At 37.0% G+C, this 23,578-nt stretch overlaps 5 protein-coding genes and 1 long non-coding RNA gene across 7 annotated transcripts; 4 read left to right on the forward strand and 2 right to left on the reverse strand.

Annotated features, from left to right (window-relative positions):
* Positions 1-1,863: 1,863 nt before the first annotated feature.
* LOC112193587 lies at positions 1,864-3,821 on the forward strand. Of its 2 annotated transcripts, XR_005807881.1 has the most exons (3): positions 1,864-2,597; positions 3,012-3,239; positions 3,507-3,821. It is a non-coding gene; the product is annotated as an uncharacterized LOC112193587 (long non-coding RNA). The 2 variants fall into 2 exon arrangements; XR_002933943.2 differs by having other exon boundaries at positions 1,893-3,239.
* A 3,826-nt stretch (positions 3,822-7,647) lies between these two features.
* On the forward strand, positions 7,648-13,309 carry LOC112192315 (peptide-N(4)-(N-acetyl-beta-glucosaminyl)asparagine amidase). Its single transcript, XM_024331978.2, has 17 exons — positions 7,648-7,808; positions 7,895-7,948; positions 8,042-8,203; positions 8,282-8,380; positions 8,566-8,652; positions 9,163-9,245; positions 9,787-9,888; positions 10,409-10,463; positions 10,577-10,663; positions 10,900-10,955; positions 11,057-11,116; positions 11,238-11,325; positions 11,470-12,231; positions 12,315-12,375; positions 12,620-12,722; positions 12,796-12,930; positions 13,009-13,309. The coding sequence occupies exons 1-17, from the start codon at positions 7,731-7,733 to the stop codon at positions 13,091-13,093; spliced, it is 2,157 nt and encodes a 718-aa protein (XP_024187746.1). The 5' UTR covers positions 7,648-7,730; the 3' UTR covers positions 13,094-13,309.
* Positions 13,310-13,720: 411 nt separating this feature from the next.
* Positions 13,721-16,557, reverse strand: LOC112192316 (PITH domain-containing protein At3g04780). Its single transcript, XM_024331979.2, has 8 exons — positions 16,377-16,557; positions 16,071-16,157; positions 15,285-15,408; positions 15,063-15,111; positions 14,916-14,973; positions 14,739-14,785; positions 14,572-14,649; positions 13,721-14,005 (listed from the first exon to the last, which is right to left on the reverse strand). The coding sequence occupies exons 1-8, from the start codon at positions 16,413-16,415 to the stop codon at positions 13,954-13,956; spliced, it is 534 nt and encodes a 177-aa protein (XP_024187747.1). The 5' UTR covers positions 16,416-16,557; the 3' UTR covers positions 13,721-13,953.
* Positions 16,558-17,274: 717 nt separating this feature from the next.
* On the forward strand, positions 17,275-18,276 carry LOC112192525. The gene has a single exon (XM_024332290.1). The coding sequence runs from the start codon at positions 17,275-17,277 to the stop codon at positions 18,274-18,276; it is 1,002 nt and encodes a 333-aa protein (XP_024188058.1).
* Positions 18,277-20,160: 1,884 nt separating this feature from the next.
* On the forward strand, positions 20,161-21,351 carry LOC112193572 (probable ribose-5-phosphate isomerase 3, chloroplastic). The gene has a single exon (XM_024333761.2). It carries the CDS (start codon positions 20,282-20,284, stop codon positions 21,104-21,106), a length of 825 nt encoding a protein of 274 aa, XP_024189529.1. The 5' UTR covers positions 20,161-20,281; the 3' UTR covers positions 21,107-21,351.
* A 660-nt stretch (positions 21,352-22,011) lies between these two features.
* Positions 22,012-23,578, reverse strand: LOC112193573. Its single transcript, XM_024333762.2, has 6 exons — positions 23,370-23,578; positions 23,113-23,265; positions 22,944-23,027; positions 22,723-22,854; positions 22,515-22,610; positions 22,012-22,310 (listed from the first exon to the last, which is right to left on the reverse strand). Exons 1-6 carry the CDS (start codon positions 23,470-23,472, stop codon positions 22,234-22,236), a joined length of 645 nt encoding a protein of 214 aa, XP_024189530.1. The 5' UTR covers positions 23,473-23,578; the 3' UTR covers positions 22,012-22,233.

Raw genomic sequence — 23,578 nt, forward strand, 5'->3', positions numbered from 1 at the left:
TGTGGAGAGAGAAAAAAAAATTCTTAATATTTTGTTGTCTGTAACAGTATTTTCATATAAGGACATATATGTCATTTAATAATTAAAAAATATGGATGATCTAGTAATTAAAAAATATGGAAGGTCCCAATAAAAACTAAAAACTCTTGAGGAAAAAAGGAAGTCTATATATATAAGAAATTTAACATATACTAAAGCTCAATCCACTGTTTTACTGTTCATACTGTTGACAACTATTCATAAAGGTGTGAAATTACCATTTTGCCCTCTGTTTTTGGTGATTTACAGTTTGCCATTCCATTATTCACCTTGAAAGACGGTTTTGCCCCCAAATTTAATCTGAAATTACATGGCATATCCTATCCTATCATTTCAGTTTTTTTTTTTTTAATATTTTTTTTTTTTTTACAATTCTGCTATATCATTTTAAAATATATATATATATATATATATATATTTTTAAGAGAGAACAATTTTGTTTTGTATTAGTAAATTTCTACAAATCATAGAAAAAAATTATTTTTGGTTGTATCTCATTTCTTGCTAATCTATTATTAACGCTAATATTTTTTTATATTGCGAGTATTCATCTATTACTCTATTACACATTTAAAAAAATTAAAAAACCCGCGAGCATGGCGCGGGTCAATTTGTCTTGGAAAAAAATTGAAATTATAATGAGAGTTACTATTGAATGAATAGTGCCATGGACATTATTTATTTTTTTAGATATATGCTTATGAAAATCTAAAGTAATTGTATAATGCATATAATCATCGAAAAACTGTATAATGCATATAAAAAGTTTTTATTTCATTTTTTGGACAATAAAAGATAAGTTCATATAAAAAAATAACATAAATAAAATTGTTTATTCGTTGATGCTACTGAGATTTGTCTTCCATGGATGCAGTATTTGTTTGTGATTAGTGATCTATGAGACATTTGTTGGAAAAGAATGGGTTTCTATCTTTCTTACATAATTTGGTTTATATGAATTGCTTCATATATAAGATGGGGCTGTCTTTCACCAAAATTGTCAGTGGATATTTTGCTAAGAAAGAAATGAGTATTCTTATTGTGGATTTTGATGGCACTGGTGAGACCACCTTTTGGTTTAAGCTTAAGTTAGGGGAAATCATTACCACTATTCCTACCATTGGTATATTCGTTGCACGAAATTTTTATCTCGAGCGAATCAAATTTTTATTTTTTCGAATTACTTTTGATTGAGATATTCAAGCCTTTTATGGGCAGATGAATGAGTTTATAATGCACATTTTTATGCATATGAACATTTTTTTTTTCAATAATGCATACCAATAACAAAAAGACTATAAATAGTTTTGCCCTTATTTTTCCATCAATTACCAGCTGCCACTCTCAGTGCGGGTACTGTTTAATGAATAGAAACTGATTTTCCGGGTCTGCCCCAATTTCATATGTTGCTCCTTATATTATGTTGTTTGTATCCAAAAGCAATGAAGGGTAACTATACTAAAGGAAAATGGGGAAGATCATTGTCCAATAAATAGTGAAATACCCGATTTGCCCCCAGAATTTCTTTGCTTTGACTATTTGTAGATACCTCTACTAGTTCAAAGCTAGAAAGAGAAGCAAGCAGAAAAGAAAAGAAAAAGGTTAGTACTTAGTACAATACACGCATGCACATGACCAAATTGGAACTCGTGGTGTTGTAGGAGACAGTAGTCAGTGGGTAGCTAGAGTTAGAGACAAATGTGTTGAATTTTGTGGGTTAAGATTGGGACCAGAAAATGAGATGTATTTGAGTGCGTCAAAATTTCACTGCAAAATTGAATAAGAATCCAACTGTGAAACCCTAATGAGCGCTATCATGATCATTTTCTTTCTTTATGAGTTATGACCTCTAATGAGCGCTATCATGATCATTTTCTTTCTTTATGAACTAAATAGATCGGTGACCAGCAGACCAAAGAAACTGATCAGATGTATGGAATCAATTTCTTTGCTCTATGGTCATCAAAAAAAGAAAAAGAAAAATTCTTTGCTCTATATCTAGACTGGGTGGTCGAATATGCATGTCATATCCTCGTCAATCTCGTTCACTTGGGGACGGGCCGTGTTTATAACGTACTTCCCCACACATTATTAGCTCTTTCTCGAATCTCGATCATTATCTTTGTTTTAATTGGATGGTCTCCACTGCAATTATAATAGTCGCTGTAGGGTTAAGTACAATATGCAACGCATGCGATCCCCAACTAATTCCAGAGAGCGTCTGCTCTCCACCCCGGGTGGTTCTCCAACTGGCCTATTAACAGTGCGTGGGTTTCACGCTCTGTTGATGTTTGGAATACCCAAAAAAACCATTGAGGTCAGTAAATTTATGTTTACTGCAATCAATCACATGCAGTTCACACGTTTCATTACTGGATCAAAACGCTCTCAATCTGAAGTTCATCAACCATGACCTTTGCCTCCGCCGCACTGAGCAGGTTTGGGAGAGTCTGAAGGAGTTTGATCTCATCAACCCAAACTTTGGTACCTCACGCCCGCCGTCTACCACCTCCATTGCCGCCTTCAGCTTCGCTCCCCCGGTGATCACCTCGAGTTCTGTTTGTGATTTTGATTTCATTTCCTCTGTCCTGAAAACCTGAAATTTTTGGTGGATTGGATTCGATAAAATGTTGGGTTTTGTTTTCTGATGAGAATAGATGAACAAGTTTATATCCTTACTGGAGAATTGGGAATAGATGAACAAGTTTGTATCTTTATTGGAGAATTTGACTTTCTCTGTATCTTGATCTGGCTTTCTGATTGTGCTCTTAGAACTATTGAGTCTATGTTCGCTTCTCTGCTCTGTCTATTCAAAACCAGTGGAAGAGTTTAACTTTGCTTCCTTTCAATTTCTGATCTTTTTTCGTGACCATACAACATAATAGAATTTAGAATAGAAGCATGACATACCATACACAACATAATAGAATTTGGAATAGACTCACTTTACTGTTATCAATACCTGCAATCAGAATCACAGAAGAAGCTTACAGTGCCTTTAATATGGGTAGACATATCTCTGGGTAAAAGACCACACCAGCAGCAAACAAGTCGTATACAAGTAGTATTTTTTTTTTTTTTTTGGCTTTAGTATAAGAGTAGTACTGTAATGGGCTGCGTTAATTGGTGATTCTCGGAGGACTGCGTAAGAGGAGACCACTCAACCATGGCCCTTCTAAATGAGGCTTTAACAAATGCAGGTGTGTCTGTAAATCTGTTTTCTTTCTCTTTATATAAGCTGAATAGTTTGGAGGAATATCAATTTAGTAAGGTTAAGTAAGGATGAACCCAGTCAAATGTGCGTCAACAGAAGTTAGACTCTTCTAGCAGGGTCAGGAAGGGATCCTGTAATTCTAATTCCTTCTGTAAAACGGATCAAATATTTTGCTACTTTGGCTTTTGATATTAACTGTGCCTGAAGTTTATTTCTAATGTGATAACCTAATGAGGGTGGTTGTTTTAAACAGATGTTCTACTAGCAGACAAAAATGACCGGTCAGTTGTCAACCATATCATAAGCTTCTTGCGGCAGCAGCAATCCATAGTGACAATCTCAATGTTGAAAGTTGAAGGATGACAAATTTTTGATTTATTATTTCCGAGCCATTTGTTTGCTTGGCTGGATCTTCATTTTCTTTTGTTACATTACTAGAGGTGGCTCCTCCTGTTATAGTATGATTACTGTGTTCTGTTTGAAAACACAAGTGTATATTCAACTGTTTGCTGTATCATGCTTGGATCTTCTCATTACTATTTATAAATCTATATGCCATTGCCTGTTCTTTTGAAGCTATTCATCTTTCAGGTCATACAGGATATGAGATATGAGTTTTATCTCTAAGGCATATGATAAGACTACAAATGTGTGGCACTTTTGCTTAATGCACTATACCTCTTGGATAAATTTGTTTCCAATCTGTGAAATTGGTGGCAATGCTGTGCCAAATATAAGCTAAAAGCAAGGGAGACCTATTTTGTACAATATTGCAAATTTTTTGGGGTATGCAGCAAGCAATTAATAATGACAGCATTATGGTCTCTAAGTCCGTTGGTGATAGTAATAGTTCATTTTCTTCATTTCTTATGGATCAGAGGGAAGAAAAAAAAACTCATATTTATCCTTTTTTTTTTTTTTTTTTTCCTTTTGTACAAAAGTATATTCATCCGCATACAAAGGACAATCAAACAAGAGAAATTCAGCTTCAGCATGTGCCATAACATCGTTTTCATGGAATTGATGACAAAAACCAAAAGTTAGACAGAGATAGCGTCAAAACATGAAATCCCAGAAAACCCCATGATCACTAAAATGGCATCTTGCAGCAATGTGCTCTGGCTTGCTTGAGGATGCAATCATTTCATCTGGCACATATACTTGCTGTTCTCTTCCTTCTGTAGCAGCAGCAGCTGAAATAGGATACAAAAGAACAAGTGTTTTATGAACTTAACTCTTTTAACTAACAACAATTTTCTAATTACAATATTTCAATTCTAAACCAAATATTAAGACATAGTTCAAAGAAATTCAACTTTCTACATTGGTATGTAACTAAAATCAATGAAGTAAAAATGCTCATATACGCCATCTTTCATATTAGGGTTTGCAACTTGTCAACTAGAGAAGGCCGCTTTCAGAGACTCAGGTTATGCATGCTAATTATACTATTTGACTTTGCCTCTTATGTTTTAAATGAGTGCACGGCCATTGCTCTATTTTATTTATTTATTTATTTTTGGGGGTTGCAGTGATGGGGTTTGTAAAACTCAAGCAAACACAAACAAACAATTAGCCATGAACATATCAAAGTCTACCATGAATGTAGAATAAACTTTGTAGGATCAGCTTTATTTTTTTTTTCTTATTATATTGTATGCATATAGCAGAAAGAATCTTGCAAAGCCACAGCTATGAGAAATCTTTCGAAGTACACGATTTTACCTAAGATGTTTCCTTTCCGATAGAGCATTTGAAAATACTTTCAGTTAAGTTCCCTAATGGCCTTGAGAGGAAGTAGAATTTTAGTGGCTTAAATTTAATATTTGAAGTCACAATATTAAACTTCAACAACGGTGACTCACATGAGTTCCTAATGTAGACTGAAACAGTTTCGTTGTACAATGAGCTATGACCTCTAATGAGCGCTATCATGATCATTGTCTTTCTTTATGACCTAAATAGATCGGTGACCAGCAGACCAAGGAAACTGATCAGATGTATGGAATCAATTTCTTTGCTCTATGGTCATCAAAAAAAGAAAAATTCTTTGCTCTATATCTGGACTGCATGGTCGAATATGCATGTCATATCCTCGTCAATCTCATTTACATGGGGACAGGACGTGTTTATAACGTACTTCCCCACACATTATTAGCTCTTTCTGGAATCTCGATCATTGTCTTTGTTTTAATTGGATGGTCTCCACTTCAATTATAATAGTCGCTGTAGGGTTAAGTACAATATGCAACACATGCAAAGAGATCCCCGATTAATTCCAACCCGAATCATATTTCTTAGGGATTGGCATTATTGGTTCATCCTTCCTTCTTTTTTTGGTTGGTAGAAAGCTCTAAGCCACGTTTGGTTCGTGGAAAGTAAGTATTAGAAAAAGAAATTTGTTCATTTCCTGCGTTTGGAATGCAAAAGGAAATGAAATCATTTCTTGAATGAAGAGAAAATAAGGGGGAAAGTGGTTTCTTCCAAATCTCAAATGAATCACTTCCTCTCTTCTTGAGTTCTTTCCTTGCAGTTATTACTCACAACATATTATTTTATTACATTATTGACAAGCTTTTAACAACTTTCCTTACGTTACCAAACATCAGAATGAAAAGTTGTTGGAAAATTTCATTTCCCTTCCCATAGGAAAGACAAATAGAGTGTCAAGTGTTGGAGTACATAAGCCTCAATTTTAATGAACTTAAATCACAAATAGTGCTCAGTTTTAGAGGCTTGAAGTCATTAGTGAGTCGCTAGCATCTTTAACGCATTGTTTGTTTTATGGATTAGAGGTCTGAAAAGGAAAAAATGATTTCATTACAGTATGCAGTAAATTGCCACATTGGACAATGATTCCTCATCATAGTTGAAGAAGTCAGGCGCAAGAGAACAATATTTTTTTTATTTTTTATTTGAGAAGAATAAACTTTAGTAATGTAAAAGATTGCGACTTGGGAATAATTCTATAGAGTATTAATTACTCCGGATAGAGTACATGACCGATTCATACCCATAATGTAGTACCAATCAATGGGGGAACTTCAAGGGGGCCGGAGTGGGCCCTGCCCCCCAATGATTTTAAAAATATTGTTATTCTATTGGTTGATTTGTAATTTTTTTCATAATTAAGAGTTATTTAGACTAAAATTAACAATAATTGCCCCCAAATTGAAGTCTTAACACTAATTATTTCTTGTAAAAATATAATTATAATAATTATCTTAATAAATTGCCTCATGTATCTTATAGAATTCTATAAAGGGAAAATTTCACAAATGGTCACTCAACTATGACTTATTCGACACTTTGGTCACTGAAGTTTCAAATATATCACTTTGGTCACTCAACTATTACACTGTCAATCACTTAAGTCACTTTGTTAATTTTTTTCATTAAAAAACTATAAAAAATAATCTTTGGGTGACTTAAGTGATTGACAGTGTAATAGTTGAGTGACCAAAGTGATATATTTGAAACTTCAGTGACCAAAGTGTCGAATGAGTCATAGTTGAGTGACCACATGTGGAATTCTTCCCAAATAAAATATTAATTAAATGAGTCCATTTAAAGGACAATATTAAAGCATGCTTGATATATGGCATCAAAAATGAAGAAAAAATAGTTTTCCTTTTTTGTTATTCAATATTTGTTTTTATTTGAATTTTATAGCAAATGTCAATTGTAGAGAAAAAAAATTTCAATATTTTTGGCCCCTCTAATAAGAAGTTTCAGGTTCCGCCACTGGTACCAATTATTATATATCATGAGCCAAAATGTATGACCACAATATTGTTCATTCTTCAAGACGACCATCAAGCTTAACAGTGGTGTTCACCTGATCAGTTGCTGACCAAATCAAAGAATTTATGCTCAATAACCCTTAGATTTACATCCAAGGGTGGAAAACAAAACACCTCAACTTAATAATAATTCTCTCTGCCATTGGATTTACATCTAAGGGTGGTTGAGCATTATTTTATTATTCAATAATTGACCAGGTGAACATTTTCGCAAGCTTAATGTTGAAATGTTCTTTGTTGTGATCTCTCTAAACTAGAGTCGGCCACATATAGAGGACACTATTAGCATAAATTTAATAGACATCGCCTCAGAGAAATCAGTCACGAAAACCGATTATTTTCTTTTTCTTTTTCACATTGTTTCCAAAAATACCTAGTTTGAAAAAAGTTTTGTTTGAGATTTGCAGCGTAGGTCGTAAACATCGGTTTCTCAAAAATCAACTGAGAGACATCAGAAGTAGGGAGGCCCGTTGGGCTTGTTTCTCGTTGTCTTGTTTGGGCCTTCGCTCTCCCCCTCCTAATTTAGCCCACACATCCTCGAAACGACGCGTCGTCAATCTGCGGTAGAATCAGAAAAAGCTGAAGGAAAGAATGAGAGCGGACAGAAACAAACGGAGAAAGTCGTTATAGCTTCTTGACTTGAGATCATCAGAGTCGCTTTCAGAGAAGGAAAAATGGTGGCTCGGAGCTTCCAGGTCCGCCACAACGACTCCGATTTCACCGTCGTCTACGACACCGACGACGGCCTCGAAGTACGCACCTCTCTCTCTCTCTCTCTCACTCACCGATGAGATTCTCTATTTCTCTCTCTAACAAGCCATTTCAATTTCGGTTGCAGGTTCTGAAATACCAGCTCTTCTCTCTCACGTCTGTACCTCCTGATGAGCAAAAGGTTTCGCCAATCTTTCTCTTCTCTCAATCGCTAGCTTCTTCTGGTTGATTTACATTGATTTGATTTGATTTGTTTTGTTTTGTTGTTGTGAAGATCATCGGAGCCGACGACGATCGCGTCGTTTCGGATGATTCGGACCTGGTTGCGATCTCCGAGAAGCTCCGGTTGATTTCGATCAGCGAAGAGGAACCGGAATCGACGGCCGGGAATGAGGAATTGCTGAAATCCGATGAGGAATTGGCCAGAATGTTGCAGGTTCTGTACAATTCTGTAGATTTTTGAAGCTGTTTAGCTGGCTTTTGGTTTTTTTGAGCTTTTTTGAATGAAAATTAGGCGGAGGAGGAGGCGCTTATGTATCAGCAATACGCTGTTCCTGAAGATAATGGAGCATTTGAGCAAAGAGTGCGGCCTTATGTCAGTCAAGTTCTTCTGGTAGATGTTCTTTCCTTTTTACCTGATTTTCGATTGAAGTTTTCGGATTCTATATGCATTTGGAGATGTGACATCAAATGCAGTATTGTTCTTTACGGCAGAAAACAATTTGTAGAATAGTTTCGAGTTTTGTATTTCTGCGATGTTGTGAACTGATGTGTCTATTGGGATTTGGATGTAATTAGTATGAGACCGAGGTACGCCAGGAGGCTGCTAGGAAAACAGTCCCTGTAGAACAGCTTGAGGAGAAGGCATTGGTCAGTTTGGCCAAGGTGAGAGCACACCTACCTTGTTTCACTGCATAAATGTCCAAATTATGGTTTTCATTGTTGTGCATATGCATATATAATTTTACTTTCATCAGTTGCCTTTTTCAATTGTTTTTGACTTGCAAACAAGTTTTATGACTTTATCATAAATTAGAATATAAGATGGAAATGGAAATATAGAGGCATGTGGAACTTTCCAAATACAATATGTTTCATCCTTATGAGTGACTAATGTGGTTGACTGTTTGTTATGTGATCTGTTTCAATTGTAATGCTGGCTATATAAGTGAACCCAGCCTTGATATTAATTGTTTTGAATCTTATGATACTGAAGCTTATGTTGTATCAATATGATTCGTGTTCTTATTATAATTTGTTTTGTTACTATTCTAAAAAATAAGATTTTATTATTGAGGACTATAACAAATGCTTTCTTTTATCTAAATACAAACTGGTTTAGCAATATATTGATGACTTTGGTAAAGATCTGAAAATCTGATAAACATATGTCAGGAGGGGAACTTAACTCCGTCAAAGAATGAACAAGATCATGCGTTCCTGCTGCAGCTGCTTTTCTGGTTCAAACAATCCTTCAGGTGTTTTCGCATTTTGTTTGTTTTGTTTTTTTCTTGTGTTTCTATTTTATTATATATCTATATGTATATATATTTATAATTTTTTAGTTGTCTTAATCTGTTTGACTCCAAACTAATGTATCTGCATATTAAGTGAATATAAGTACAGATCACGGAAAATATAAAACACAGTTTCAACTTAGTAATCATATGTTACCATCTTTGGTCAACAGTAGCAAGCTATTTTAAGTAAATATCCCAAGCATAGGTGGGTTTGTGTCAGATTGTTTCTTAATGATGGTTGGCTATTTTAAATATGGTTAATACATTATCATGCTAAATGTCTTGAATTTTTATTATGATTTTGTCTGCTCTTGGTTGTTGAAGAGTAAAGAAATGACACATTTGTTTTAAATATGAAATAGTATATTATGGTGAACACAGAGCTGTTTCTAAGAAAAAGTTCTTTTTTTCTTTTATTTAATCAAATTTGTACTTCACTTGATGTGCATTTTTGACAAAATGCATATCACTTATATGTTGTCCTTTTTCGGTACCGCAGGTGGGTTAATGAACCTCCCTGTGATGGTTGCGGCAAGAAAACCATCAGTGTTGGCATGGATGTTGCACTTCTTCATCAAGGTTCTCGAGTTGAAGTTTATAGGTATGCTACAGTGAACTCATTGTGATTGCCAGGACCCATTCTCCTCCCCGCTTAAGTTTCCACTTGTAGTCTTTGCTTTGGCATATGGTTTGCATAGCATTACTGTTTAGATTTCCCAACCCCTCTATCTCCAACCAAAGTTCTAAACCAATACTGTAACCGAGTCCTATTTTGGTCTCCGGTACTTTTTTCCTTGTAATAATTTTTATTTATATGTCTGTTCACTACCATATATCATCAATCACTATGGTATTTCTGTATAGCTGAATGTATATATGCCCTTCAACACTAAACATGCACCTTCCCACTGCCAAGCTATGACAGCATTTGTAGCTGTATTTTCAGCTTGTAAAGATAATTTATTTACTGTCATAAGTTTGTTTTGAGTTTGGGTTTCTACTTTCCTGGCTCCCATGATTCTTTGTTTTCTTATGGTCTATTGAAATTCGATATTGATGTTTATTAGTTTGATTAACTGAGATGGTCTTCACTTTGCTTTCTTTACTCTTTTAAAAATCAGATGCAATTCTTGCCCAGCAGAGACTCGTTTCCCACGCTACAATGATCCACTAAAGGTATCTATGCTTCTTTACGTCTGGAGAAGCTTATTTTTACTTCTTTACCTATTGGAAAGCTCATTTGATATGTCATGTCTCCATCATTCTCTTTCCCTTTTCCCAAAATGCAGCTTCTGGAAACAAGAAGGGGTCGTTGTGGGGAATGGGCAAATTGCTTCACACTTTATTGCCGAGCTTTTGGGTATGAATCACGCCTGGTTAGTGATTTTCAACTCTAATTGGACATGCTCAATATACTGTATATAATCTCTCTTGTTCTACACTTGAAAAGTAAAGTTCCAACTTAGAATATTTGTCTAATCTAGTTTCGGCTGAAAATTAAACATGCCAACAGTGTAGAGGTGTACTTTTTTTCCTTGAATGTGGAAGGTTCACAGATCATGGCCGACCATAGCTTTCTATAAATCAATTTTATTCTTTTATTCTTTTTCAGATCCTGGATTTCACAGATCATGTTTGGACAGAGTGCTTCTCAGAATCTTTAGAAAGGTAACTTTCATGTACAAACTACTGTGTTTTCATTAAGTTGGGGAATGCCATAGTCGGTAATGTAGGGCTATGTCCTTTCTAATACCTTTGCTGTTGTTCAGATGGATGCATCTTGATCCTTGTGAAGGAGTGTATGACAAACCACTGTTATATGAAAGCGGGTACCCTTTGTTTTGCTAGTTCAATCATTTTTCTAGAATAATCTGTTCATTTAGTTCTTGATACTAGAATTATATACTCTGATGTGTTCATATTATAATGTAACTAAATGCTTTCTTGAAGGTGGAATAAGAAATTAAATTATGTACTTGCCATTGGGAAGGATGGAGTATGTGATGTAACTAAACGCTACACAAGGAAGTGGCATGAGGTAATCAAAAAGAGGTGTAGTAGCTTTAATTAGTTGCCTAGATTTTCATAAAGAGAAATTCTTGTGGAGAAATTTAGAAATAGTTTCCATTAGATATGTCTTAATGCCGAGTCACTAATGAGAAAGAAATCTTTCAATTTGCAGGTTCTTTCTCGACGTAACATTATTGCAGAGCCTGCACTGTCATCTGTGCTTGCTAATATAACAAAAGAATGTCGGAGAGGCTTTACTTCTCAAGTGCGTTCTGCACTTGAAGACCGTGATGAGAAGGAAAGACAACAACTTGAGAGAGATTTACATTCTACAGATGATGCCTCAACCTCATTACCTGGAAGACGAAGTGGGGACAAGGAATGGCGCAAGTCAAGAATGGAAGATGGGTCTGATGAGAGTTTCTCCTTAACTGGTTCTTCTTGTCCACTTCGTCAATGTGTGGACGAGCATGTGACAAAAATTTACAATGGTTTTTTTCCAATTCTTTCACAGTTGGTTAATGAAGGTTTTCCGAAGTCAAGGGCAGTTGAAGTACTGGAGATTCTTAAAGAAATTCTCATAAATCTAAAGAAATCCCCTTTTAAAACAAGGAGGGTGTCAATAGATTCAGTTCCAAATATCAGCCAGTCTGTTGTTCAGCAGCTGTTGCCCTCTTTCACCGAGTTACTCAGCGCTCTTTCATTGAGTAGCAAGGCAGATACTGATGGGAGGGTTGACATTTATTTGGCTGGACCTCCTGTTAAAACCTCTATGGCACTGCCTGTTACATTCCATGCTTTGGACGTCACGATCCGTAGTCTCAAGAGTTGTGAAAACTTTGTTAAAGATTCTCTGTGCTTGCCGCTTCTTAAGTTACACAGAATACATTCCGGTGTAGTCCGTGCAAGTGGAGAAGAAATTCCTTTTGGAATTGTGAGTGTTATTTTATTGTGCAGTTCACCTTTTTTACTTTTTCACGTAAGAATTCCATATATAATCTCTTTAATAAATTTCAGGCCACATCAGCTTTTGATGGGACACGCATGTCCAAGTGGGAAGAACCAAATGGTGCAGAAGGTAATGAAGACTTCTCTCTTTTGTTAGTTTATTTTTATTTTTATTGGTCAATCCTCATTATCGCTTAAATTGTCAAACATAATCAAACATGTATCAATTCTTAGTAGCTACATTTGGGTTTGACACTAAAAAAGACAATAGGTAAAAATAAAATAAAAATTTGATGAGATAGTACCTGTAGCCTATTCTAATAGCGTATAAGCAACAAATTCACTGTTTGAAGTTTCTTCTTATGTTCTTATAGGTTGTTGGATCATTTATAAGGTATCGGATAACCAGATGCACGAACTGGTGGCATATGAGTTGATGTCAGCCAATGATGCACCTGAAAGAGATCCAATGGATTGGTATATACATGCACTACCTTTGTGATTGTCCACAGATCTTTCCTTGTAAACATCTAACAATCTGATTTTTCAGGGTTGTCGAGGGAAGCAATGATGGGGGGTCAAGCTGGCATGTATTAGATAAACAAACTTCTCAACTATTCGACAGTCGTTTTCAGTGTAGAACATTTAAAGTTTCATCTGAAGGTTTCCTATCAAATGCTTTCAGGTAAAATGTGCACCCTAAATCCTATTCGAACATTTGCTTATATTTTGGCTCTCATTTGACATATGGTTATGTAACCAGGTTTAGATTTTTGCGGGTCCGTGATATTCAATCAAATTCTCGGCTGCAATTAGGTAGCATTGATTTCTATTCTAGAAGCAGTTAATCTTACAGACCGGAATTGACCTCACCAACTTGGGTCGAGACTTCCTATGCATAGCTTTTGTTCTCGAACTAATGAAGCTCTTATGTATGTCTGCTATCAGTCTTAAGGCGTGAACTTGCCCATGCTGTTTGGGTTTCAATTGGATATATAAATAGAACAACTATCTTGTATATTTCTCATTTCTTCAAATTTTAATTATGTTCCTTTGATAAGATAGTTTCAGTATCAAATTACCATCAGTTTGAAGCAACAAATAGAAATGCTAGATGGTATTCTACTTAATCTGATTCCTCATACCGATCACCTCAATCCCCAGTCACGGCAGCTCGAATCACATGGATAACCACACTGAGTGAGGAGCTACTTGATCCTTGTATGTTAAAAGGCGATTTTTAAAGACATGGCCTTCTATTCCACAGAAGAGAGGAACCAACTTAGGACCCCAGCGGATAAAGAAGTCGAGACTAAAAACTGTCAACAGTGCACATTAAACTGTAAACCAGATTGACAGGAGTTTGATCTTCTACTATGGATATATGCTATTGATTGGCGGCATTCGCCAGAGGCATACCCAACCGCCAACAACCTTATAGAGATGCTCGGCACATAACAGAAAGACACGACTCATTTTCAATCAAACATGATGCTTCTCAGGAAGAACGATAACTTCAAATCTTTCTTAGTCAATAAAAGGTTCCTATCATCCTAGCATCCCACAAAGGGTGAATAATCTCTTAGGAACTTGATTATAATCTCAAGTACAACATGCCACAGAACCCAGGCACACAAATGGCTTTGCTAGACGATCACAATGATTTTAGATGATCCACCTTTGTTCAATCATCCATTTGTAAGTCTCTTCAGTGGCCATCCTCAATCTTCTTCAAACCCTTCATGTCAGTTGTTTCCACCCTACATCACAAGAAAAACAACATCAGATGCATATGGTATGTGTATTATGCGGACGCTGGAGTATGTCACTGTTGTCGCCAAGGTAGATTGGAATACATGTCAAATGCACAATACATAAAATGTGCTACACTCTAGTAGATCTATACTTTATGTATATGTATGCCAGAGCATTGCCACATAAAGAAACAATCCATGCTAAGGGACTAAACCCAGAGACAGAAAAACACAACAGAGGTATTTGATCCCTTGTAAACAAATTATGATAATTCCTATGTTAGGATTGGCTTTCCTCAAGATGATGAACTTCACACTTCAGCAATCCAGAACCAAAGGTTCAAAAATACATTTCACACACTAGATGCATGCTAGCCAATTTGTGCAAAGGCCCAAACATGTTCCATGAAAGGTATTTCCAATTTTCCACCATCGGTTGGAGCCATCCAAAACATATAGGTGGGTATAAAAGAAAGCAACAAAGTATCCAAGAGACTACAACACATGCAAACATGTTATATGAGCAGAAATGTAGAGCAACAAATGGTAAATGCGGATACTCAGAAACTTACGTTGTTCCAACCAGGCCAATCTTTTGAACTTTTGTGATCTCTGAGTCAGACTGATTATCCTCAATGAAAATTGTCAAGCTGATACAAGAATAATGTGAGACATCTACTTGAAAGGTTAAAAAAAGAAAAAAGAAAGTAGAATATCAATAGGAATACGTTTGAGATACCTGCGAACATTTTGAAATTTGACATACTTCAAAACAACTGGTTTTCCCTGTCACACATAAATACATAAAGGATATCACAACAAAGAAAGCTCCAACTATGTATTACTAAACTGATTTCAACAAGCAAAACGACAAAACATGGTAGAGGCCATTGCCTAGTAGGTACAGAATCCCAACCTTTAGATGATCAGGCGATAAAACAACTGTGTCACTTGCCGGGTAGTCATTGACATTGCTGGCATTGTCAAGAAGAAATGCATTCTTAGGTTAGCTAAATTCTTTTTTTCATCATGTCAGTAACTGTAACTCTCCCTAAAATAATACCTGAAACCCATGTGCTCCTTATTTGAAAAAAGCTTCACTGTCTTGGGACCTGAAACGTTGCAGTAGAAAGTTTTAAAGGATATGTATAAGAAAACCACCGTTTAGACAGCTTAAAGACGCCAGAAGAAAAAATAACAGGGAAAAACACAGATAATAGACATTTGTATGAAAGCCAGGACAAAAAGAGAATTATCTTCAGTAATTCATAAAATTCAATATTACCTTCCTCTTCAGGTCCTTTGATGACAATAGAGTGCAGCTTAATGACTTGAAGAAAAGGAATGTAGATCAGAAGCTGCTCATCCGCATCACTCTCAAGATTCAAACCATCATCGTCTCTGTATCCCTATTTATTAATGCAAAAACGTAGTTATAATAACTGCATTACCCTCTATGGCTCAGGTACTAATTTAGTACTTTTCTCTTTTTGAAAGGGTACTAATTTATTACTTTAATCAAACAAAATTTTTACTCTGATTAACTTGCAAACTACGACTCGATGGCTTAAGTAGTTAAGTGCAACACCACGAATTTCACAAATCACAAGGTACAAAATATCTCACCTTTCATTCACCTAGTTCTTGAAAATCAAACAGGGACTAAAAAAGTACACATCCCTTGTCATATATTCCAGACCAAAACATAAATATATCATATACTACACATGAACCGAGGAAATGTTAATCTGCCAATGATCACGCAAACCATAAAGCTTGATAACCAAAGAAAAGACTTGCAAAAATAGAAAATTGTTGTACGAATCATGATAATTACACTTACATATGGAAAACATGACACAATAACCCACATACATCAATAATTTTCCTTCAATTCTATCACCATACAAGCCGAGAAAAAAATAAACAATCAACACTACTACAACAATACATACCTAACTACCCAGCTACCCACAGCTGACTTTTCAGAACCCATGATAGTCAATCAAATCAACAACAGCAATTCCATTGATTCTTATACATAACACCCAGAAATCAAACACAGATTTACCTGCTTAAGAGCGTTAGCAACAGAGTGACTGGTGCTTTGGTTGAGGCATTCAACCCCAGACCAATCTATGAAGTCCATCAGATCAACCTGGAAACAAAAAACCCACAAAGGTGTCATCTTTCAATGCCTTATCAAATTGCAAGGAAAAAAAAGGAACAAATTGGGTAATATAAAAACTGGGTTTTGAAACCCAGATGCTAGATTTCAGGTTATTCATACCAAGTTTCGAAATTTTTCTCATAGTGACTAAAACCCAAAAGAGAGAATTGAAGGAGGAAGAGGAAATTCGAAGTGGGTGATACTTACTTGGCTTCTCTGAATTGCGCTGGCTGATTCCGCAGACATGGTCGGTGAGATTGAAAGAGAGAAAGTGTTGGAGTTTTGAGAACGAAAACTACAGACTGGAGGAGCAAAGGAGAGAACCAAAATATATATATGGGTCCGATTGAAGAATCTGAGAAGAGGCAGAATTGCCGAAGAACAGTAAACGACGTCGTCTCCTTGAGTTTCCTTTTTCTTTTTCTTTTTATAGAGAATATTTTTCAAATAAGAATGACGGAAAGTGTTAATATGGGTTCTTTAAAAAAAATAGACAGACCTCTCTAACTCTCGAGACTCAGGCCCCAACATGCTCGTCCTACGTCACGGTCAAGTATTTGTATGCTTTTTGTGATTTGCTATGAAAATGGTAATAATTTGAAAGTAAAAAACCAAATCAATTGTTTTTCTTATTTAGAAAACAGTACATATTTTCTCATTTTTATATGAGGAATTTCTTAGAGAAAAAGCTACATTTATAAAATTGTTAATATGAGTGACGAAAGTTAACAAAGACTGAAAGTATATGCATGTTATCGATTATAATTTTTATAAAATGTAGAGGGAAAAATAATTCATAATTAATAGTTTTCCTAGTCGGTTTAGTATTTCTATTAGAGATACTTTCCCGGGTACATTTGGAAACCCCATTCCTTTGGGATTGGGGCAAACCTTGTCCCATAACAATTAGGATAGACTGATTATATAAAGGATCGACACCGCTTGTACGTTTCTAATTAGCTACTCGGAAGCATTTGGCTTCTTTCATTCTTTTGTTCACTGTCGAGTTCTGTTTCATCCCTCTTTCTCTACTCGATCTACCCCATCCATAATTTCCAGTGAGCAAAATCGAAAGCTTTCTTTCATCGACTACAGACTTGTCACTATGGATATTAGAAACACTTGCCTAGCTTGTGGTAGTGGAGCCTTTAGGGGAGTTCTGGTCTACTGTAGTAAGTGCAAGGAGTATGCACAGCATGGATATTGCCTTGGAGTGTCAATAGACGAGTATGTTCGTCGTGGGCGTATTTGGTACTGTGAAGATTGCCAAGAGGTGAAGCCAGCTGCCTCTTTTTCCACTCCTGATCTCGATGAATGTGAATCCGTGGATACCGGAGAAGTGCTGCAAAGCACTCCTCCTTCTGCCTGGACAAGTAGTACCCCTGATGGTACAAACAAGAACTTGAAGGCCAAGAACACCAAGAAGCTGAAAAAGAAGAGTCAGAAGAAGAAATCCAATCAATCTGGATTTGTGGTTAAAAGTGTATTAGAGACAATACTTGAAGGTAATGAAGAGGCTGAAGATGAGGGCGCCGAAATCAATTGTGATGATGGTCACAAGCTTGGTAATGATCAAGAAGGCAATGGTCTTGAAAAAGATCAATTTGATGCCTCCGATGACACCATGGAAATAGATGAAGATGGCGATTCTACTCATGTTGCTGCTCAACCGGTTGCTATTCCAACTTGGAGGGGAAGCCTAAACATATTGAACAAAGTTAACTACAAGAACTTGAGAAATGAAACTATTAGTGGACTTGCTGCTCATCTCTCAAGCATAGCCTGCGCTAAAGTGTTGGAGGAGTCGAAATTTCTGAAGACACAGCTTGTCCCAGATTTGGTTCGTAGGACGGATGTGTGGCCAAAAGGTTATGACATGTGTGGAACTAGTGATCGGAGTATTGCTCTTTATTTTTTCCCTGACAGCGAAACAGATGAGAAGGATTTCAACAACTTGATGGGTAGCATGATGCAGGAGGATCTCGCTATGAGAGTTGATGTCGAAAAAGCTGAGCTTTTGGTTTTCACTTCAAGCATGTTACCCAAGAAATATCAAAGAGTTAAGTCAAAGATGTATCTATGGGGAGTCTTCAAGGAAAAGTATTAAGATATTGAGTGACACAATCTGCTGGCTGCAAACTAAATTTAGACTAGATTAACTAGTGCTTTGATTCATTAAGAGAGGCATTTGATCTCAGGCCAATTCATTTAGATCAGTATTATAAATAATCTCATGTAAGATTTGTAACACTCGGGCTCGATTTTGAACTATGAATGAAATGAATTGATTCCTTCAATTTAGATCATTTTTCATTTCCCACTATCAATTAATTTATTTTCTGTAAATATCAATTATTTCATTTTCTGTATTTTGGTTTTCTCAATTCTCAAGTGATGGATATGCCTTGGCAACTCAAAGTTCTATACATATGACCAAAAGAATTGATATGTTTCTTCGTTACATAGACTGTTACAATCTCATTGTTGCAGAAATTCATTCAACAATTAAAAAATTACAACCATGAAGTTTGCATTGTCGAAATTACAATATTGATTTCTTGGTCATTCTAGAAAAGAAAAATTGTCTTGGGAAACAAAACTACAACCTTACTCTTATCCTTCTCTGTTTAGGAAACACATAAATTGCTCAGCAGACTTGGAAAATCTTTTGTTCCATAAGGATTAGGAGCATAAGAACAAAGTTATATCCTTCTCTGTTTAGGAAACGATGATCAATTCCGTAGTCGACTTGCAAATCCTTGGTTTAGGGAACTGTATATACATATGCTCTCTCAACATAGCATGTCTTCATCAGACAGGCTTGGGTCTTGAAGCGGTACAAAAAGCATGCAGTGATTCCATTTCCTAATTACATAGAGGCCAGTATCCTTCAATCCTTGCCTAACTTAGTAATGGAGCGGTACAAAAAGCATGCAGCAGATCATGGCAACAAAACCATGATAGAACAAATCAAAAAGGAGATCAGCAGTTCTTGTTTGTACGGTTTCGCTTTGTCATCCTTTTGGTTTCTGGAGTTTGTTATTTGTGTGGCGAGTCTTCTCAGAGTCTGGAAATCAAGTCCCATAAAATCATAGACATAGAGTTAAGGAAGGCTTCTTTAGTTCTGGGTTTAATCTTGTTGGTTGTATTAGTTCTATGCTTCCACAGAATGAAATTTCGTAATTATTTGAAAAATATTGAACTGTTTAACTTAATATAACAAACTAATACACAAAGTCAGGGTCTGTATTTTGAGATTAATTTTAACCATGAACACTGTAGAACTTGGAAGCAATCGCTGCATTAAGTTATTTGAGACTGCTTGGTCAGAGCACCACTTGAATGCTTGAAGCAGAACAGGTGAGATCACCAACCCAGTCCTACAAGCTGTTAGTCAGCAGACCCAGCAATCAATTCAATTGCTTTAGGTTTGAAAAACAGATGGTAACAACTAACCACATGAATATAATATACACAAAAATGTGACATTTTACCCCCTTCAACATTGATCAATGCCTAGTTGCCTACCCCTCCCAGATCCATTGAAACTATTCTGTTCATTTTCCTTTTTCTCATCCTTCTCTGTATCTAGACCGAAATTTAGGAGAAATATTCAAGCAATGTTTGAGTAACTTACCTTTTAGAATCACATTGAGACTTCAAAATTCAAATTAATCAATCCATTTTGCATCTTTGGATCAATAACTTTGAAACCATTTATTTACGTTATACTTGAAAATCACATCGAGACTTTGAAACCAATAAAAGTTATCCATCGAAAACAACCATTTACGTTATCCATTTTAACAGAGACTAAACTCACCAGAAAGTATAACCTGGGATCTCTCACCCAACCAAAAAGCCAAGTCGCCACCAACCACCCAATTACCCAAACCCAAAACAAGGTCCCATCTTGATCCAAAAGCATAAACCTTTAACCAAAAACACATACTCCCCAAAACTATATAAACCAACCAACCCAACAAGATTAGCCTCCAACATCAGAAAGAAAACAAAAACAGAGGAGAGGGAAAAATCAAAGCCAACCTCTCATCTTCTTCTCTTCCTCTTCTCATCTTCACTCACTCCCTCACTCCTCACCCCAAAAAAACATGGCTTCCTCCCTATCCCTCCTCTCCCCCCACGCCCTTATCCTCCGCACCCCCAAAACCCTTAACCTGCGCACCCCCTCCCACCGCCGCCCCCTGTGCATCAAGGCCCGCACCGTCCCCGCCCTCACCCAAGACGACCTCAAGAAGCTCGCCGCCGACAAGGCCGTCGAGTACGTCAAGTCCGGCATGGTCCTCGGCCTCGGCACCGGCTCCACCGCCGCCTTCGTCGTCTCCAAGCTCGGCGAGCTCATCAAATCCGGCGAGTTGACCGACATCGTCGGAGTCCCGACCTCGAAGCGAACCGAGGACCAGGCCAGGAGCCTCGGCATCCCTCTCTCGATCCTCGACGACCACCCGAGAATCGATCTCGCCATCGACGGCGCCGACGAGGTCGACCCCAATCTGGATTTGGTCAAGGGCCGCGGCGGCGCGCTGTTGAGGGAGAAGATGGTGGAGGCGGCGTCGGAGAAGTTCGTGGTGGTCGCCGACGAGACGAAGCTGGTGACGGGGCTGGGAGGGAGCGGGCTGGCAATGCCGGTGGAGGTGGTTCAGTTTTGTTGGAAATATAATCTCATTAGGCTTCAAGAGCTGTTCAAAGAAGAAGGGGTCGAGGCCAAGCTGAGATTGGAGGGTGACAAGCCATATGTGACCGATAATTACAACTACATTGTGGACTTGTATTTCAAGAGTCCTATTAAAGATGGGCCGGCCGCCGGGAAGGAGATTTCGGTGCTGGAAGGAGTGGTGGAACATGGGTTGTTCTTGAACATGGCGACCGCGGTGATCATTGCCGGGAAGGAGGGAGTGGATGTGCAGACCAAGTGATTGGCTTTTTTTTTCGGGGTTTTGGTGGAGGTGAGTGCTGGAACCTCTGATTTGTACTTGTCATATGTTGTGCAACATGTTTATTGGTGTAATGTTAGATATGGATTATTGATAGAGGTTTCGGATTTGGTGCTCTTTGTTTTTTGTAAAGCATCTTGATTTGGATCAGTAGATTAGGGATAATACTAAAGGGAGTGGAATAATATGATATGACTGGAAATGAATTGCGTTCATGCTTTTTAGTATCTTTGCTTAGTACTCTTATTGAGTAACTGTCAGTCTTGGTTGTATCTATCTGTGGAGGAGAGTGAACTCACATGGTTAAAATGATTTTCTTCATCAACAATAGCACGTATGTATCCAGAAGGCTCTGCTTTTCAATTTTGAGCTAGTATTTATGAAATCGCATGTGGTTCCAATTAGTAGGTAATTGAGGGGTTGTTTAGTTGTGCACAGGGAGAATGTTTGGAGAACTAAGAAGTTCTGTTGAAATATTTCTCTGAAAGGAGGTAAAACACAGGTTAAGGAAGCCTTTTCTTCAGTATTTTGAGTCTCATGAATGAAATGCAATTTGCATAGTCATTTGATCTCTTTATTTGGGCACTGTGACCAAGTTGAAAGTGACAATAATCGCTAATGAACACCGGTTCATTGTTGAACAACTTAGGGTTCAGCTGTTCAGTGTTTGCCATACGAGCTGTGTGGCCATATATTTGCAAGGGAATTTATTAAGGTTAGCATATATTGTCTTAGAGAGACATCAGATACCTGTAGAAAATCTAATGAAGGGTCGGTGACATTTTCCGTGAAGTTACTTGAATCTTGTTAGCTAGTATAGTAACTATAGTTTGCTTGAATTCGTCGAGAATAATAGAGGAGGCGAAATGAAAGCCTGTACTCATAAGTCATAACTATCTTTCTACAAAGTTTAGTGGTCAATATATATGACAGTCATCAGCGTATGACTGTGTTTTGACTTGTTGATACAAACACAAAATGAAGAACTGGGGAAAGATCAAGGAATGTTACAACAATCAAATTAACCTAGACCTAGTATTTCAAACTCATGTATGATGAAACTGGAACAAATGTACGGCGCAATCTCTTGTATGACAGCATTATCCACCCTATTTCCACAGGATCATACCCACAGACACCATCACTATAGTCACCAGCTGGAATTTTCCTGGCATAAACTCGGTAGCTGGAAAACAAGAATAAACAATTACGCCATCAATATATTGTGATCCCTTTTAAAGTCCATTGCATAAAGATGTTAACTTACAGAGCCTCAAAGTCAATTGTGAGCTCTTAGTATAGCGTTGAAATTGAAATTAATTAGTAGAATAACTACACCAACAGAGATCAAATTATTCAAATATGGGTGTTTTTTGGATAGTAATCTCACCTTTATTACTGTCATTCCCGTCAGAAGAGGTAGTTGAATTGGTAGTCGAATTCGCAACTGTGATTCCAAGGCGTTCACAGTCGGGTTTAAGTGTGCCTGAACAAGAAGATAGAAAACAGAGCTAGCTCCTATTAGTTTTTCCATCCTTCAGTTACTTTGTTTATAATTTTTTTTTTTTCGATGAAAATAGTAGTTTAATTTCTCTTACATTCACTGTAGCATGGGAATACTGTGACGTTGAGAAGATTCGACGCCCCTGAGTTGCATTTACACTCCGGTGTGTACACATAGGTTGAGTTCTTTACGCATGTACCTTCTCCGCAGTAAACCCAGTTGCAAGCTATACACAAAGCACAGAATTCAACAAGTTGGGGGATAAAAGACTGAACCAACAGATATGATGACTGTGGTTGGTTTTATGGTACTTACGGTCAAATGCAGATAAATTGCTTGGAAGTTGTGTGTAATCTGGAACTTTAGGGGGTGCTTGGCAATTGGTGTAGTCCAGGGTACCTGAAAAACCATGAAAAATGGGCAAAGATGAGTAGAAGCTAGCTTTAGAAGCACAAATTTCTACACAAAAGAGCCAAGTACTTACAGTCAGGGATGACACAAGGGAGAAACTTGAGAGTATCGTTTCCTTCGGCGGTTCGCTTCCATCCAGTTTCACACTCACACGTATAGAGTAATGGCGCACTGGAGTTATAATTGCATGTTCCTCTTCCACACTCCACTTCTTTACATATTTCCTCTGTAAATTGAATTTTATTGAACAAGAAGGATATATAAGAAGAAAGAAACACAAGTTTGCATGCATATGTTTCGATTCAGAAGAGGATGAAATTCGGTACTTACTTGCAGCAGTAGGAGATATATCTGGCCAGTCCGCAGCAAAAGTAGCCATAGGTAGTAGTACAAGAACCGTAGCTAAAAAGGCCATGGAGTTGGAGAAAGCCATTCTTTTCAGTTTCACTTTGAGGAACAATCAAAGAGAGTGATTGAATCTGATAGAAACTAAAGAATAAGTGGTGGATGCTGTTTCTGTTGTTGTTTATAATGGTACT

Source organism: Rosa chinensis, chromosome 3 (genome assembly GCF_002994745.2).
Source record: "Rosa chinensis cultivar Old Blush chromosome 3, RchiOBHm-V2, whole genome shotgun sequence".
NCBI lineage: Eukaryota > Viridiplantae > Streptophyta > Magnoliopsida > Rosales > Rosaceae > Rosa > Rosa chinensis.

Excerpts from the sequence above, each read along its gene's own strand:
- LOC112193573 (XM_024333762.2), bottom strand. The coding sequence starts at position 23,472 with ATGGCTTTCTCCAACTCCATGGCCTTTTTAGCTACGGTTCTTGTACTA. Across the intron at positions 23,266-23,369 it reads TATATCTCCTACTGCTGCAA|AGGAAATATGTAAAGAAGTG; the intron begins GTAAGTACCGAA and ends TTCAATTTACAG. Across the intron at positions 22,311-22,514 it reads CGGGAATGACAGTAATAAAG|CTACCGAGTTTATGCCAGGA; the intron begins GTGAGATTACTA and ends CTTGTTTTCCAG.
- LOC112192316 (XM_024331979.2), bottom strand. The coding sequence starts at position 16,415 with ATGTCTGCGGAATCAGCCAGCGCAATTCAGAGAAGCCAA. Across the intron at positions 16,158-16,376 it reads GCGCAATTCAGAGAAGCCAA|GTTGATCTGATGGACTTCAT; the intron begins GTAAGTATCACC and ends TTTTGTTTCCAG. Across the intron at positions 14,650-14,738 it reads AAATTTCAAAATGTTCGCAG|CTTGACAATTTTCATTGAGG; the intron begins GTATCTCAAACG and ends TTCTTGTATCAG.
- LOC112192315 (XM_024331978.2), top strand. The coding sequence starts at position 7,731 with ATGGTGGCTCGGAGCTTCCAGGTCCGCCACAACGACTCCGATTTCACC. Across the intron at positions 7,949-8,041 it reads TACCTCCTGATGAGCAAAAG|ATCATCGGAGCCGACGACGA; the intron begins GTTTCGCCAATC and ends GTTGTTGTGAAG. Across the intron at positions 10,956-11,056 it reads TTCTCAGAATCTTTAGAAAG|ATGGATGCATCTTGATCCTT; the intron begins GTAACTTTCATG and ends GCTGTTGTTCAG.
- LOC112193572 (XM_024333761.2), top strand. The coding sequence starts at position 20,282 with ATGGCTTCCTCCCTATCCCTCCTCTCCCCCCACGCCCTTATCCTCCGC.
- LOC112192525 (XM_024332290.1), top strand. The coding sequence starts at position 17,275 with ATGGATATTAGAAACACTTGCCTAGCTTGTGGTAGTGGAGCCTTTAGG.